Source organism: Choloepus didactylus, chromosome 15 (genome assembly GCF_015220235.1).
Source record: "Choloepus didactylus isolate mChoDid1 chromosome 15, mChoDid1.pri, whole genome shotgun sequence".
Classification (NCBI taxonomy): Eukaryota; Metazoa; Chordata; class Mammalia; order Pilosa; family Megalonychidae; genus Choloepus; species Choloepus didactylus.
The window spans coordinates 40,007,833-40,024,184 of NC_051321.1; the positions used below are offsets into that span (position 1 = coordinate 40,007,833).

The following is a 16,352-nucleotide window of genomic DNA, read 5'->3' on the forward strand; positions in this document are numbered from 1 at the left end:
TGTTTGGAAATGGACAGAGATGACGGTAGCACGTTGTAAGAATAACTAACAGTGCTGAATGGTGCGTGAATGTGGTGGAAGGGGGAAGCTCAGAGTCACACATGTCACCAGAAGTTTGAGGTTAAAAGACAGGAATGTATAAAACAGTGAATCTTGTAGTGGGCAATGTCCATGATTAACTGTACAAATATCAGAAATTTCTATCATGAACCAGAACATATGTATGACACTATAACTAGAAGTTAATAATAGAGGGGCATATAGGGAAAAATACATACCTATTGCAAACTATATACTAAAGTTAGTAGTATTTTCACATTCTTTCATCAACAGTAACAAATGTACTATATGAATATTACAGGTCAATAAAGGAGGCATCATTAGGGATATGGGAGGATTTGAGTTTCCTTTTTTTGTCTTTATTTCTCTTCTAGAGTAATGAAAATGTTCTAAAAATTGAAAGAAAAATTAATTGTGGTGATGGATGCACAGCTGTATAATGGTACCATGGGCAATTGATTGTACATTTTGGATCTTTAGATAATTGTATGGTATGTGAATAATTTCAATTAAGAAAAAAAAGTAAAAAAAAAAAAAAAAAAAGGAATATCTATATAATGATTCAGTAATCATAATCAGTCTTTAAATCCTAACTTCTCGGTTACAATACTCACTGAATTACATCTCTAAAATCTAAAAAATTCTGAATTATTATTATTATCATTGTCATCAACATCACCCTCCTCTCTGGAAGGCTCCAGGCTTGACAGGGTTCATTGATTACTGTCACAGAGCCAGCACCCCATAAGCCTCAAAAGACCTGTAACTATACATTGTTCCTGCCTAAATCCAGTTCCATTACTTCCTACCTGTGTGCCTTGGGGCAAGTTACTTACCCTCTATCAGCCTTTCTTTTCTCATTGTGGGTAAGGGAAAGAAGAATTCATGGTGTGAGGTGCATGAGAATGCAGCCATAGAGACCATGGGATTAACTGAGATGAATAACAAAAAGCCCTTAGCACTGAGCCTTGCACATAACACCCACTCAATAAATGGGATCTCTATTGCCAGTTATTATTCTCCCAGTCCTGAGTATCACTTACATGCCTCCACCTGAGGCTTTTCCTTCTGGGATGTGTGGATTTTCACATTTAGCAATACATACATATATACATACATACATAAACATATATATATATATTTTTTTTCCATTTATTCCTATAGCTCTTATATCAGAAGTCTTGTAGAAAATACATGTATTCACTGAAGACGGCGGCTCTAGGACTTTCATTTAATTTTGCCTGCATTTTCACCCTGCTTTATGGCACAGCAATGATGATGATGAAGAGCCAGAGCCGGCTCCTGGCTCTAAACTGCTAAGAATTTTGCATCGCAGGCGGCTTTGTTAATGTCAGTGTTCTGCATATGCGTGGAGAGCAGAAAGTGACTCATCAGCCTATTACAGCTTAATAGGACAATCCCTTGAGACTGCCCAATTGCCTCCATGATGCTTCTATTTTCACCAATCTCCTGATCCTAATGGGTTTCCCAACTAAACTTCTCCACTGTCACCAAGAGCTAGAAGAATAAAACGTCAAGGCCGGAAATGTGGATTTGGGAGTCAGAGGCACCATCCCTTCCTTCCTTCCTGGGTCAATCCACAGAGATTTCCTGAACACCTACTATGTGCCAGATGCTGAGCTGCGGTCAGTGGATGTAGCCACATAGAACATACAGATGATCCCACAAATCATTAATTCAGTACAATTTCACAAGCAATTAATTACAAATCGAAGTGAGTACTAGGAAGAAAAAGTGCAGCATGCTAACAGACAGTTTAAAATAGTCTAGGATGCCAGGAATGCTTCTAGGAGACATGGAATCCAGGAGCTCCCTGTAGAGTAGTAAGAATCAACCAGCCAAAGGAGGCAGAAGAGTGTTGGAGGTAGAGCAGGGAGGTAGGGAGAGATTTGTGAACTCCCTGAACATCAAGATATAAAGGAACTGATAGAAGCCCAGTGCTACCAAAACATAGGAGAGAGAAGGGAAAAGAGTGGGAAAGGAGGGAAAAGGAAAGAGACTAAGATGGAAAACGAGAGGGAAGTGATCTAGGGTAGAGGTCAGCAAAGGAGACAAGATCAAGGCTGCTGATTGGTTTTTAAATACCCTCCAGCTAAGAATATTTTTTACATTTTTAAATAGTGGAAAACAATAAAAAAGAAGAATACTTCAATGTGTTTGAAAAGTATATGATATTCAAACTTCAGTATCCACAAAGTTTTACTGGAACCCAGCCACACCCATGTGTTTCCAAATTATCTTTGGCTGTTTCGGTGCTACAATGGTAGCATTCAGTAGTTGCAACAGACACCATATGGGCTGTAAGCCTAAAATATTTGCTATCTGGCCCTTTAAGAAAAAGTTTGCCGACCCAGATCTACGGAGATAGACAAGAGCCAGATTATACAATCTTTTAGGTCACATTAAAGATGTGGGACCTTATCTCAAGAACAGGGGAAGAGCATAATCCGGTAGTACCCAAACTTTTCTGCATACTGGAATCACCTGGGAGCTTCAAAACCAATCGAGGCACAAATCCCATCCCCAGAGATTGGGATTTAATTGGTCTGGGGTATGGCCTATGGTTTGCAAATTTTAAAGAGTCCTAGGTGATTGTAATGTACAGATTAGTTTGGAAACCATGGGTATAAACACATTTTCATTTTCTAAAGATCACCCCCACTCGGGTTCTCCCCACTGGCTACACATTAGAATCACCTGGAGATACTGTCAAACACATCGATGGCCAGGCCCATCCTGGACCAACTAAATCAGGATCTCTAGATCTCAGGATCTAAAGGTAAGGCGTGAACACTGGTATTTTTTTCAAAATTGCCCAGGTGATTCTAATGTACAGTTAGGATTGTACAAATTGTGTTAAGGTGGGGGCAAGAGGGGATACAGGGAGGCCCCTGAAGGAGGCTGCTCTGAGTGGTCTGACTGAAAGATGAAAGGGCTTAAGCTGAGATATTGGGGGTTGGGGAACCCTCAAAGGAAAGTGGAATGTCAATCGGCTGGACTTGGTGACCGGCTGGTGACAGTGTGGGGTTGGGGATGGGAAGATTCAAGGATGATGCCCAAATGTCCAGCAAAGCAGCTGAATCCACAGTGAAGCCATTTACTGGGATGGGAGCCTTGGAAGCAGAACAAGTTAGGGGGGTAAGAGCAGTAGTTCTGTTTTGACTTATTGTTGAAAAGGAGGTTCGCAATGAAGGAATCGGTTAAAGTAAAGTTATAAGGGAAGCTGGAGTCAAATCACAAAGGAACTTGAATGCTATACTAACAATATTCTCCTTTGTGCACTCGGCAGTGGGAAAACCCTAAGGCTACAATGATGGGTTTGTGATTCAGATGCTGTTTCTGCCACATCCAAAGTGTGTGAGCTCCCTTGCCATACTCGCCTACAGGATACGGTTAAAGCAGCTTCCTCATCTTTGGCCAGCACAGACACTCAATAAATAACCTTACAAGGGTGTGATGAAGATTAAATGAGATACCATGTGTAAAGTGTATAGGAACTGATGTAGCACATAAGGCCCTTAAAAAACTGGTAGCCGTTATCTCTGAAGGGTTTCCAAAGGAGAATGGCACAGAGAAACCCTCACGATGATGGAAATGCTGAGCTAAGGAAGAAATGCCTTTTGGTTTAGCAGTTGGGATTAAGTTCAGCGTGTGTGACAGACGAAATAATGGTTTCTGTCAGTCAGTTAGTAAGAAGTCAGGTTCCAACAATCCTGGGGAGTTCACAACCCTCCAGAACCAGGCTACCCTTCCAGCCCTTGTTGTCCAACTGGACCAAGAAGACGGCCAGAGCCCCAGCCATCATATTCACATTCCAGGCAACAAGATGCAGGGAAGGACAAAAAAAGAAAAGGAAAAGAGCACACGGCAGTTGTCTTGAAATAAGTTTCTGAGAAGCTGACACACTATACTTCTGCTTAAATCCCTTGGGCCAAAACTTAGTAGCATGGCCATACTTGCCTACAAGGGGGTCTAGGAAATGTAGTCTTTATTTTGGGCAGCCATATTCCCAGGTAAAAATAAGGATTCCTGTAAGTAAGGAAGGTGGGGAGAATGGGAGGTTGGGATAGGCAACTAGCTGTATCTACCATGAAGGGTAAGGTTCTAGCAATTCAGGCTTCTCTGATGCTGTTCCCGAGCCTGGAATGCCTTTCTGCTCCCCCTCTGAGTTCACTCCAGACTGATTCATTGTGTCCATGCTCTTGCCTAGGCTGTTCCCCCTGCCTGGAATGCCCTCCCCTCCCTCCCCTCCACCAACACACATACCTTTTCATTGCCGACAGTCTAATTCAACATTTCTCTTAAGACCTAACTCAGGATCGATGCATCTCCTTCATATATATGTTTATATACATGGCCCATATATAAACATTTACTATTTTCCTTTAATTGATAAATAGAGAATGTTTACATGGTTCTTGAGTAGGCTTCGAACACCAGTTCCATCCATACAAACTATGTGTTCTTGGCAAGTCACTTCACCACTCTGGGTTCAAGTTCCTTCTATGCCAAGTAAGGATAATAACGCCCACCCACAAGGCTGTAGGAAGGACCAAATGAAATTCTATGTGTGGAAAGTGATCTGTAAACAATAAAGCACTAAGCATTTCTGTTAGCATTTCTACCGTAAGGTGTTACTTCCTGTCAATTCACTTAAGAAGGAAAAAAATAGGACTTTTTCTGAAATGTTACCTCACAGAGGAACAGAGCAGATCAGTTCTGCCTCTCACCTTCCCAACCACCTACACAAAGCTAGAAGAAGAGTCCGTCACCTCTCAAAATGTATCTACAAGCTGAAAATTAATATTAAAGATGAGCAAGAATGACTTACTTCAAAGAGAAAGGTGATCTGGAGAAGCCAGAATGCTCTCTGCACTGCTGATCATAGCAGAATTAAAAGCCAAGAACAGAACTCAGATAATCGAAGGGAATGAGTCATAGGACCTGGCGAGGAAAGAAGGCTTCAACCAGACACCCGTCAGAACTAAGTAGCATGGCTCTTGCAAATAAGCCAGAGGAGTTCCTGTAACCGTGGGCAACCCAAAGATGACCTGCCCTGACCACATGAAGCTAAACGCTAATGGTTGATGATGGTATTAAAGCAATAACTGCATCTGCTCAAACTAATCAAGAACAAATAAAAATATGCCCCACAAGACATCTTCAAATGCTTTTGTCCCTTTTATTATAAAACAAAGTACACATACAGAAAAGCACCTAAAATATACATGAACACTGATGTATTACTCCAGCCAAGAAAGAGAACATTATCAGCCCCACGGAAGCATGGCTCTGTGATCAGAATCCCCTTCTTCCCACCTAGAAGTAATCACTATGCTCAATCTCATGATATATATATATATATATATATATATATATATATATATATGCCCTTACTTTCCTTTATAATATTACTATTTACGTAGGTCCTTAAACAATGTTGTTTGTTATAAATCTTTATGTGAATGGAATTGCAGTATATGTTCTTTTGTACTTTGTTTCTTTTGCTCATCATTATGTTTATGACCCCAAAATTTATGGGTGAAATGATACGATGTCTGAAATTTGATTTAAAATAATGGGAGAGTGGGAAGGAGTTGCAAAGTATACACTGAATAAATTGACCATAAATTGATTTACTGTTTAAGTTGTCTGATGGATACATAAGCCCTCTTGGGTTCTTCATTTTTATATGCTTTGAAATTTTTATAATACAATTTTTAAAAATTACTTTATGAGATTCATCCGGTTGCTATGTTTAGCTATAGTTTGTTCATTTTGATTGCTGTATAACAGCGGTTTTCAAAGTAAGGTCCCAAGTCCAGAAGCATCAGAATCGCCTGGGAATTTGTTTGAAATGCAAATTCTTGGGCCCCACCCCAAGTTTACTAAATCAGAAACTCTTGGAATGGGGCCCAGCAATCTGTGTTTTAATGAGCCCTCTTGGTAATTCTGACTGATGCATATTCAAATTTGAAACCACCACTGAATAGTATTCCATTGTGTGAATATATCACAATTAACTTACCCATTCTACTACTGATACACATTTGGATTATTTCAAGTTCTGGGGTTTCAAGTTTGTGGATATTACAAATTTTATTCTACAGGACTTTTGGTGGACAGGAGTCTCTCTCTGATATACATATATATATATATATATATATATATATATATATATATATATATATATAGTGGTACAACAGTGGAATCGTAGGGTATAGATATCTTCAGCATTACTTGATAAAAAGACCAAACTCTTTTCAAAGGGACTGCACCAATTTACACCCCCACTAGCAATTCAAGAAAGCTCCCTTTGCTCCGTATCTTTGCCAAAATTTGGTATTTGCCATACTTTTTAATTGTTGCTAATCTGGAAGGTAATTGCTGCTAATCTGGAAGGTAGGACACTTTTAAACTTCCCCATATGGGATCAAAAAAACATACCAGGGAAATGAAATTACATTTTTGCAAATAAATTAGCTGGTGGGTTTGCACAGATGGGTCTGATGCAGGAAAGAGTTTGACATGGTGGAGGAACTGAAAAAAGCCAATATGACTGGAATGTGGAGGGCAAGATGGAATGTGGTACAAGATGTTGTTGGGGAGCAAGGCCAGGACAAATTAGGTATCTTGTACAGGAGTACCTTGGAGATACTGTGAGTTTGGTTCCAGACCACTGTAATAAAGTAAATATCACAACAAAGCAAGCCATACAATTTTTTTGGTTTTCCTGTGCATATAAAACTTATGTTTACACTATATTTAGGTGTACAATAGCATTATGCCTAAGAAAACAATGTACATATCTTAATCGAAATGTGGTATAAAGACACAAAGTTAATACATACTGCTGGAAAAACCGTGCCAATAGACTTGCTCAACACAGGGTTGCTTTAAACCTTCAATTTGTAAAAAAAAAAAAACTTAATACTATGAAGTACAATAAAGCAGAGCACAATAAAACAAGGTATGCCTGCAGATGTGCTGAAGAGTTTGAATTTTATGTCATGTGAAACAAAAATTCAATGATGACTTTTAAGCAGGAAATTTACATGGTTATGTTTCTATATTTATACGTATTTAAAATATTTCAGGCACATGTCCAGTTCTGGCTGTGACAGGGTTATTTAAGGCTTTTGACCAATGCGTCTGCAGAAAACAACTAGAAAAGCTGGACAAAGCACACACACACACACACACACACACACACATATACACATCTGTTTAAAGGCAATACAGACTTCCCAAGATCACAGGGACTTGAGTGGACAAAATCATGGAGAAGAGAGAACCAGGGGGAGGTGAGCCAACATTCCAGTCACTTTTTCCCTTGGGACATATGCCAAAATTGGTTGGGGGGTTTGATAAGGGGGCTGGGGATCCAAGCAAAGTCTCAGCACAGAGCTGCTATTAAGAGGCAAAAATACCAAAACTTTTAGCAGACTCCTGAGGCTAGAGAGACAAAAATCAGAGACTTCAAAGGCCGAGATCTCAGTGAGAAAGGAGGGGCAGAAAATTAAGCCCAACATTTGGCTGGTATTGCCCTCAACATATTTGCTGAGTTCTGAAGCTAAGAAGCCAAGGAGAATGCTCCCAAAAAAGGTTTTCAGTGGGAGTATTCACAGTCTCACAATGCTAAGGAGAGAAAAATTAAACATTAGGAACTAGCCAGGGGGAGAGATCATTGAGAACACCCCAGGCTCTTAACTGAAATCCCAAGAAGACTACAAGATAGAAAGGGACATTTGCCAGTGGCGGACAGAGCTTTACCAAAGCTAAAACATAGCCTTATAATCAGATCAGCACCTACCTGCATTAAAATAATCAGTCCTCCAACATGCCTGCCAGCAGCTGTTTTCTCCAGAAGAAAAATAACATCGTCCAGAACATCTACAATTTTTTATACAAACATTGAGCATACAATAAAATTTTATCAGGCATGCCAAGATACAGAAAGAAAACCCAGAGAATAAAACAGATCACACAAAGAAACGGTAAGTGATCCAGATAGTAGACAAGTCTAACTACGATTAACTTACTCAAAAAAATATACAATGCAAGGTGGAGAAAGATGAAAACGTAGAAAATCTCACCAGAGAATAAGAAGAAACAAAAAAATAAATTGGGGTAGCTGGTGGCAGATACCTGAAACTATCAAACTACAACCCAGAACCCATGAATCTTGAAGACGACTGTATAAAAATGTAGCTTATGAGGGGTGACAATGGGATTGGGAAAGCCATAAGGACCACACTCCCCTTTGTCTAGTTTATGGATGGATGAGTAGAAAAATGGGGGAAGGAAACAAACAAACAAACAAAGGCACCCAGTGTTCTTTTTTACTTTAATTGGTCTTTTTCACTTTAATCATTATTCTTGTTATTTTTGTGTGTGTGGTAATGAAGGCGTCAGGGATTGATTTTGGTGATGAATGCACAACTATGTAATGGTACTGTGAACAATCGAATGTACGATTTGTTTTGTATGATTGCATGGTATGTGAATATATCTTAATAAAATGAATTAAAAAATCAAATGGAAATTCCAGTTTATAAAATACAACTGAAATTAAGAACTCAACAGATAGGTTGAACAGCAGATTAGACAGAGCAAAAGAGATGATTAATACATTGCAAGACAGGTTGCGCCAGTTTGGATATATTACGTCCCCTCAAAAGCAAAATTCTTTAATGCAATCTTGTGGTAGCAGATGTATTGGTGTTGATTAGGTTGGAATCAGTCGATTGTTTCCATGGAGATGTGACTCAATCATCTGTGGGCAAAAATGTTTGATTAAATTATTTCCATGGATATATGGACCCCGCCCACTCAGGGTGGGTTTTAATTTAATCACTGGAGTCCTATAAAAGAGCTCACAAACAGAGGACCTCAGAGCAGCTGAGAGAGATATTCTGGAGACAGCTGTTGAAAGCTGACACTTTGGAGATGCTAGCCCTGAGTTTGCTCTGGAGAAGCTAAGAGAGGACAAAATGCCCCAAGAGCAGCACAGAAGCTGAGAGAGGAGCTGGAACACAACCCGTGATCAGCAGATGCCAGCCACATGCCTTCCCAGCTAACAGAGGTTTTCCAGATGCCATTGGCCTTCCGGTGAAGGTATAACTCATGTTGATGCCTTAATTTGGACATCTTCATGGCCTTTAGATTTGGTTTATTGTAACCAAATAAACCCCTTTATAAAAGCTAATCCATTTCTGGTATTTTGCATAATGGCACATTAGCAAACTGGAACACAGGTTAAAAAAAATTTCAAAACTGAAGCACAGAGAAAAAAATAGAAAATATAGAAAAAAGTGTAAGAGATGTGGAATATAGTGAAAAGGTCTATATTATGTATTTCTGGAGACAAAGAAGAGGAGAGAAAAAAATTGAGCAGTAAAAATATTTGAAGAGATAACAGCAAACTGATTAAAGATATCAATGCATAATTCAAATATCACTAAGAACCCCAAGCAGGTTTAATAGTAACAACAAAAATTAGTCAATAAAGCAGGACTAGGGGCATCATAGAAAAACTGATATAAACTAAAGACAAAGAGAAAATCTTAAAAGCATCCAGAAAAAAAAGGACACATTATCTTCAAAGGAGTAATAACAATGTTGACTGATGGCTGAATTTTTAAGAGAAATGATGGAAGCCTAAAGACAATGGAATACTGTTTTAAAGTGCTGGGTAGGGGGAAACGTCAAACATAGAACCCTAACCAAAGAAAATATTATTTCAAAATGAACACAAAATTAAGACATTTTCAAAGAAGTAAAAATAAAAGGATTTGTCACCAGCAAACCTTCACTTAAAAAAAAAAAAAAAAAAAAAACACATGAGAACAGGAATATAATCAGGCAGAAGAAAATGATCCCAGATACAAGTACAGTAATTCAGGAAGAAATAAAGAGCAAAGGAATAAGTACACAGGTGGGTAAATAAGAATGAATATTGGCTGTTTACAACAATAATAAAAATAACATCTAATGGATTTTAACATATATGGATTTAAAATGCACAGCAATAATAATACAAAAGGTAGGAGGGAGGTGGATAGAATAAAACTGCTCTAAGGAACCTTATTACCCAAAAGAAGTGAAAACATATGTCCACAAAATGATTTGTACACAAATGTTCATAGCAGCACTATTAGTAATAGCCAGAAAGTGGAAACAACCCAAACGTCCATCTATAGAGGAATAAACAAGTTATGGGATAGTTACACAATGTAATAGCTTTCAGCAATAAAAATGAATGAACCACTGGTGGACTAAAAAATGTGCACATTATGTAGTGCAAAAGAAGCCAGATTCAAAAGAGTACATACCATATAATTCATTAACATGAAGTTCTAGACCATGTGCAACTAATTTATAATGCCAGAAGTCAAGACAGTGGTTATCGTTGGGAGTATTAAAGATTAACGAGGGGCAAGAAAGGGTCTCTGGGATGTTGAGAATGTTCTGTTTCTTTATCTGGTTGCTGATTACACAGGTGTGTGTTTACTTTCTGGGAATTCATCAAGCTGTACAAGATTGAGGACTCTGCACTTTTCTATACGAAAATTGTATTTCAATAAAAAGCTATAAAATATATTTCAGACACACAAAGAGTTACATAAAGAATAACAAGAATGTACATCCCACCCAGATTAAGAAACAAAACATTGCCTATATAGATGATGTCGGGGGTTGAATATATCCTCCACAAACGGCATATTCAGTTCCCAACTCCTGGTCCTGTGGGTATGAACCCATTGTAAATGGATCTCTTAAAGATGCTACATCAGTTAAGGTGCAGCCTAACTGAATCAGGTTGGGTTTAAATCCAGATTACTGGAGTCCATTATAAATAGAATGAAATTCAGACAGAGAAAAAGAGAGAGCCGTGGGGAGCAGCAAGTAGCTGGAAGTCAACAGAACCCAGAAAAGAAGTAGAAGACGTGCCCCGTGTCAGAAAGGACAACAACCAAAGATTGCCAGCAGCCAGAAGTGGAATCAGGGAGGCCAGTTAGAGAACACTGCGGTAAACTCAATGACAGATTAGTGTCAAATTCATCTATCTGAGAGGGGTAAGGCAATAAAGACAGGATTTGGGCACAGTTCTTCAAGCAGCTTAACTATGAAGTAGAGAAGTAACTGGAGGGAGAAATGGAGCCAAAGAAGATCAAGAGCTTATTTGTATGCTGTTGAGCTTAATTCAGTAGAGAGGGGTAAAAAGCTGAAATAGACAAGCAAAAAGAGATGAATTAAGAAGAAAAGTCCTTTGAAAGGTGAGAGGGGATGGGATATGAAGTACAGGTGGTTTGAAGCCGGGACACAATGTGTTCTTGCTTGTGAACTGGAAGGGGGAAAAAAAAGGAAGAAGGGTACAGATGTAGGGAAGATTGTTTGGTGGTGGAAAGATAAGGGAGTTCCCATCTAATCGCAGCTATTTTTCTCAATGAATATGAGTCATTATCTGAAAGGGGTGGAGCTGGGAATTTTGGCATTGCATTGGAAAAGACTGGAGAAACAGCCCAGTATGGTGAAAAGTGGTTAAGAAAAATCAAGGGTTCCATTTTGGAAAAGTTAAACGTCCGTCAGATCTCTAATCTCTTGCAATATGAGTTCAAAAGCAGGAAAACTGCTATTCACCTTTGATTATACTACACAGAGCACAATGTAAGTTATATAAGGTATTTCAGAGGGAGTGAATGAAGTTTAAGTATTTTTTTCATAATTTTTCTTAGCATATTTTATATAATCTATCAAATTATACAATGAAACTGAAGAAAACATTTTTTAAGAAATAATTCACCTTAGATATCAAATGTACCTTCCCTTTTCTCATTTTTAGTTCAGTGTGTTCTTGAAAGAAGTGCAATCTATATCTTCCAATTGTATTAGTTCTTCATTTTATCTGAAAAAATAAAATGCTAATCTTCTAAAATCATATTTAGCAGAATTCACCAATGGGGCAATTCTTACAGGAAATGATGAGTTAGAATCCACATCCCCATATTACCACAATTTATTACAATGATAAGTCTATAGTTGATGAAGAAATTAGAAGCACTTTCTAATAAGCTAAGTGTTAGTCAGCTCCTCTGCATATAGGATGATTATTACTGATACTAAGTTACACATGAACACTAAGTGAAGAATGCCTTTGGCTCAGGAATCACAGGGTTGTTCCTGGCCAAACCTGCCAAACCTCAATGTGCCCAGAAGAACAGAATCACTGGCTGTGTTAAGCGGCAAGTTAGCAGCTGATGCTGTTTAGTTATCATTCATCACTTATGAAATGAAAAAATTGTCATTCTTGCAGCAAAAATTATTTTTTTTTATTACACTAAGTCTCATTTAAAAGAACTCCATTCATGCAAGCAGCACCATTTTGGTTGGTGGAGCAGTCAGACTTCTGGACTTATAATTCATGTATATACTTACCATGTAATTATTGCACTTTTCTAATTCCTACTGCCATAGTCAGGCTGTAAACGCAGATGTTTTTGTCATCTTTAACTACAGTAATTCAGAACTTCAGCTGCCAAATTTGGAGCTAATAATCACATATGCAGATCATGCTCTGCTTTTAAAATAATTCCTTGTTTGCTGTCTGAAGCTCCTACTATAATACATAACATGGCAGGATCAATTTTTAAAAACATAATATAGACCTTTAACTAAATGCAGTTACAATGTATTTTTTTCCCTGAAAATATCCCCTTTCTTATCCTTCCCTTTATTTATTAATTATAAACCCTGGTCAAACAGTAAAACGATGGAACATGTCAGATATTGACATAACACAAAATAGCAGCATTTACAAGGGGGAAAAGAAAAAAAATCTCAGTTTCATGCTACACTATCCCTTCAAGCACAATCATTTTAAGTGTAGAGCCATCAATTATTTTTCCTATGCTGACAGGACCACCCATTTAAAGGTTCTGTAGGTCCGCTAAGGAAATAAGCAACCATTTCTCTGTATCATTAAACACAACAGGATACGACTCCTGTGAAGAAAAAAGGTTCTCAAAACACCAACAGATTTCTGAGTGGGAGTACGAAGATTTAATATTTCAGTTTCTAAAAAAGCAGAGAGTTGTTCTGTGGCCAAAACAGCACAATGGCCATACTTCAAGTTGTCAACTGCACAAATATTTCTAAGGCCAAAGACCAGCTCCACTACAGAATCCTGTCATTTGAGTCTGAAGAAACCCTGGGGTCTCAATCCAATCGGACAGCCAAGGCAGGAATTTTTTCCCCAGCATCTCTGGCAGATGGTCACCCTCTGTTTCAATTATTCCAGCAGCGGAGTTCTGAAAAGAAGGTTCCCAAGGAAAGGTTAGAACCAACCATTCACACAGAGAAGAAGGCTCTGTCAGTAAGCTTGCAGGAAACAGCGTTGCCAAACACCAAAACAGATTTCCAAAAGAATCTGATTCGGAATTAACAATCATAGTGGTGCAGACACTTAAAACCAGTGGTCCCCCAATTCCAGGTCAGTCCCTAGGTCCTTCCATTGGCTTTGGGGAGTGGCTCCTACAATTGGGAAATCAAGGTGACTTCTCAGGCTGATTTCTTAAAGTAAAAAATGACTTTTTCAGTCTCATAGCCTGGGTTTGTCATGCTCAGAGAGCATCAAATCCCTTCCTTAGAAAAACAAGCCAAGGGACCCCCTGGTGGAACTGCTTATGCTGAAAACACTACCTTTGATCTTAAAATCCTCACTACAGAAAACCAGAACATTTCGGGCTTTTCTTTTAAAGGTTTATGTAGACTATGCTGTAAATGAAGTTGCCTGGTGTAGGGTTGTGTGGGGGTTAATGTTTCCCGCGCAACCCTTCATCCTGCCGTGAACTCTGGCTTGATACTCACAGGAAAGGCGAGCACGCGGGACTCAGGGGCCGGCACATCTCCAGGCAGAGCGGCCCCATCCCTTACCTGTCGATGCTGATCACGCACAGGGTCATGATCGAGGCCGTGCAGCACATGACGTCCATGGCAATGAAGACGTTGCAGAAGAAGTGACCAAAAATCCACTTGCCCCCTATGAGGTCCGTGACGCTGACGAAGGGCATGACCGCCACGGCCACCGAGAGGTCGGCCAGCGCCAGGGACACGATCAGGTAGTTGGAGGGCTGGCGGAGCTTCTTGACGAAGCACACCGAGATCACTACCAGGCAGTTGCCGGCGATCGTCAGCAGCGTAATGAGCGTAAGGATGGAGCCGATCACAACTTTCTCGGCTCTGCCGTAGTTGATTTGCTCCCCGCAGCCAGAGACATTGTCCGGGGGCGCGTCCCAGGTGGGCGCAGGGCTGGCCGTCACCTCGGGGACCCCGTGCAGCAGATGCGGTGCCCAAGAGCCCGCGACCTGGCCGGCGCCGCCGTCGGGGCTCAGGTCCGGCAGCCCGCGCCCGACCTCGGGCAGTAGGAAGGAGCGGAGGTGCCCGTAGAGGTCCGTGCGGCCGCTGCTGTTAACGTCCATCATCGCGCCGCTGTGCGCTCCTGTCCATGGAGCCGGTGCCCCCACCACGCGCTCTGGCTGCCAGCCCGGGGGCTTCACCTCGCCGGTTCCACTCCGCGGGGCCCTGCCATGGGGCCCGCGCCGGCCGCTGGGGGGCGCACCGGCTCTATCTCGCGGCCCCTGACGTCCCGGACCCTCAGTCCCTGCAGACACCGCAGAAGCGTGGCCGCGCTGGGACTCCCTGAGGGAGGCGCCTTTAAGACCCGACGGACGTCCGGGACGCACCGGCTCGCGTGCCGGACCCGGCTGACCGCACAGCAGCTCGCAGCCGGCAGCACGCAGCCGCCGCGCGGCTCAGTCCGGAGCACCCGGGAGGCGGCGGGAGAAGTTGCGGAGTCTGCCCCGCCCCTCGCGCCCGCCGCCGCCGCTCCCCTGCGGCAGCTGCGCCGCGTGTCAGCCTCCGCGGTCGCCTCCGGCCGCTGCTTGCGCCTCTCGCGCTCCCGGGATGGGCTTCCCCCGCTGAGCAGGGACCGCCGCCTTTCCCGCGCCTCCCTGCTGTGCGGGGGGCGGCGCCGCACGCGCCTCCCGAGATCTCGAGCCGCTTCTCTCAGGGATCTTTCCTTGTGGCAGGAGATTCAGACCTCCCCCAAAACACCCGAGCCGCCTCACAGTAGTAATGCACTATTTGGTGGGGTATAAGGGGGTTTCCTTTGCGAAGAGGACCTTGGGAGGACGCGGGCTTTTAGATTCATTTCAAAATGAAGAACCGGGAGAGGGATTTCTTTTTCTTCTTAATTAAGATGACCTTTTCGATCACTACACCAAGTAACAGATACTTCCGTTTCCCATTTTGACCACTTATGGGAGAAAGCGAAGATGGAAAAGGAGAAGCAGAAAGGGATGGGGGTGGGAGCTCGGAAGAAACAAAAAAAGAGAAAATGGTACTAAGGAGGGATTGGGGCTCTCGGGAGCGCCCTCCAAGAGGGTTAAACCTGTTCTGACTAACCCTCCAGGCTTCTGGAAGCAGGCCTCTCGGCTCTGAAAATAGAACCTGGCTGCCTTTACATTCACACTTGAAAGCAAAATATTGAAATGAGGGTTAATTTCCCCATGTCATTCTGGAAATACTGCAGTAGTTGAAGAAATGACCGGTTGTCACGTTCTGCAGCAGGATCCTGGAGATGTCTGTTGATTTAATACCTATTGCCTGAAATCCCCCTTGGTATTCAAGCCCTGTCAGAGTGGCTGATTTTATTATTTGTGAGACTTGCTTCTTTCCATTTTGTTTAAAGGTTTTATTGGAAACCAGCAGAGATTTCTTTAGTTTAAGACTCTAAAAATAATCAGATGTTTTCTTTTCTAGAAAGGCTTTAGCCGGTTATAAATAAGAAGAAAAGGAACAGAAACATTAAAATGTATTGATCTGAATGCTGAATAATGCTCTCATTCTTCAAGGTAGGTATTAGCCCTAATTTTCCAGATAAGGAAACACTGTTACTATTATAATCAGCTGGTAAGTAATAGTTAGGATTCAAACCCAGGTTTATCTGATTAATACACTCATGTTCTTCCTTCTACACACTCAAAAAAAAAAAAAAAGTTTTAAGCAGGAAAAAAAATTCCCTAAATGGTGGACCAGTGTTCACAGCTTTTTGCTGTTACCAACATTTCAGAGACTTTCCTTGGTGGGAGAAGCAAAACAATCCATCAGGTCAGAGGAAGCCTGGAAGGCAATATCTAGGCCATAAAGCAATACTAGTTCATAATTAAGAAGATGGAAGAGGAAATCTCCTCAACACTATTAGTATTAAA

The 16,352-nt window shown here is 41.1% G+C and overlaps 1 protein-coding gene across 1 annotated transcript in view; it reads right to left on the reverse strand.

The window, feature by feature from the left end:
• Nucleotides 1–15,194, reverse strand: part of HTR7 (5-hydroxytryptamine receptor 7) — a 102,219-nt gene extending 87,025 nt beyond the window's left edge. Inside the window, exon 1 of the mRNA XM_037805329.1 lies at nt 14,017–15,194. Within this exon, the coding sequence (XP_037661257.1) occupies nt 14,017–14,564 (548 nt within the window). The 5' untranslated portion in view covers nt 14,565–15,194. The remainder of the gene's footprint in view (nt 1–14,016) is intronic.
• Between the last annotated feature and the right edge of the window lie 1,158 nt (nt 15,195–16,352).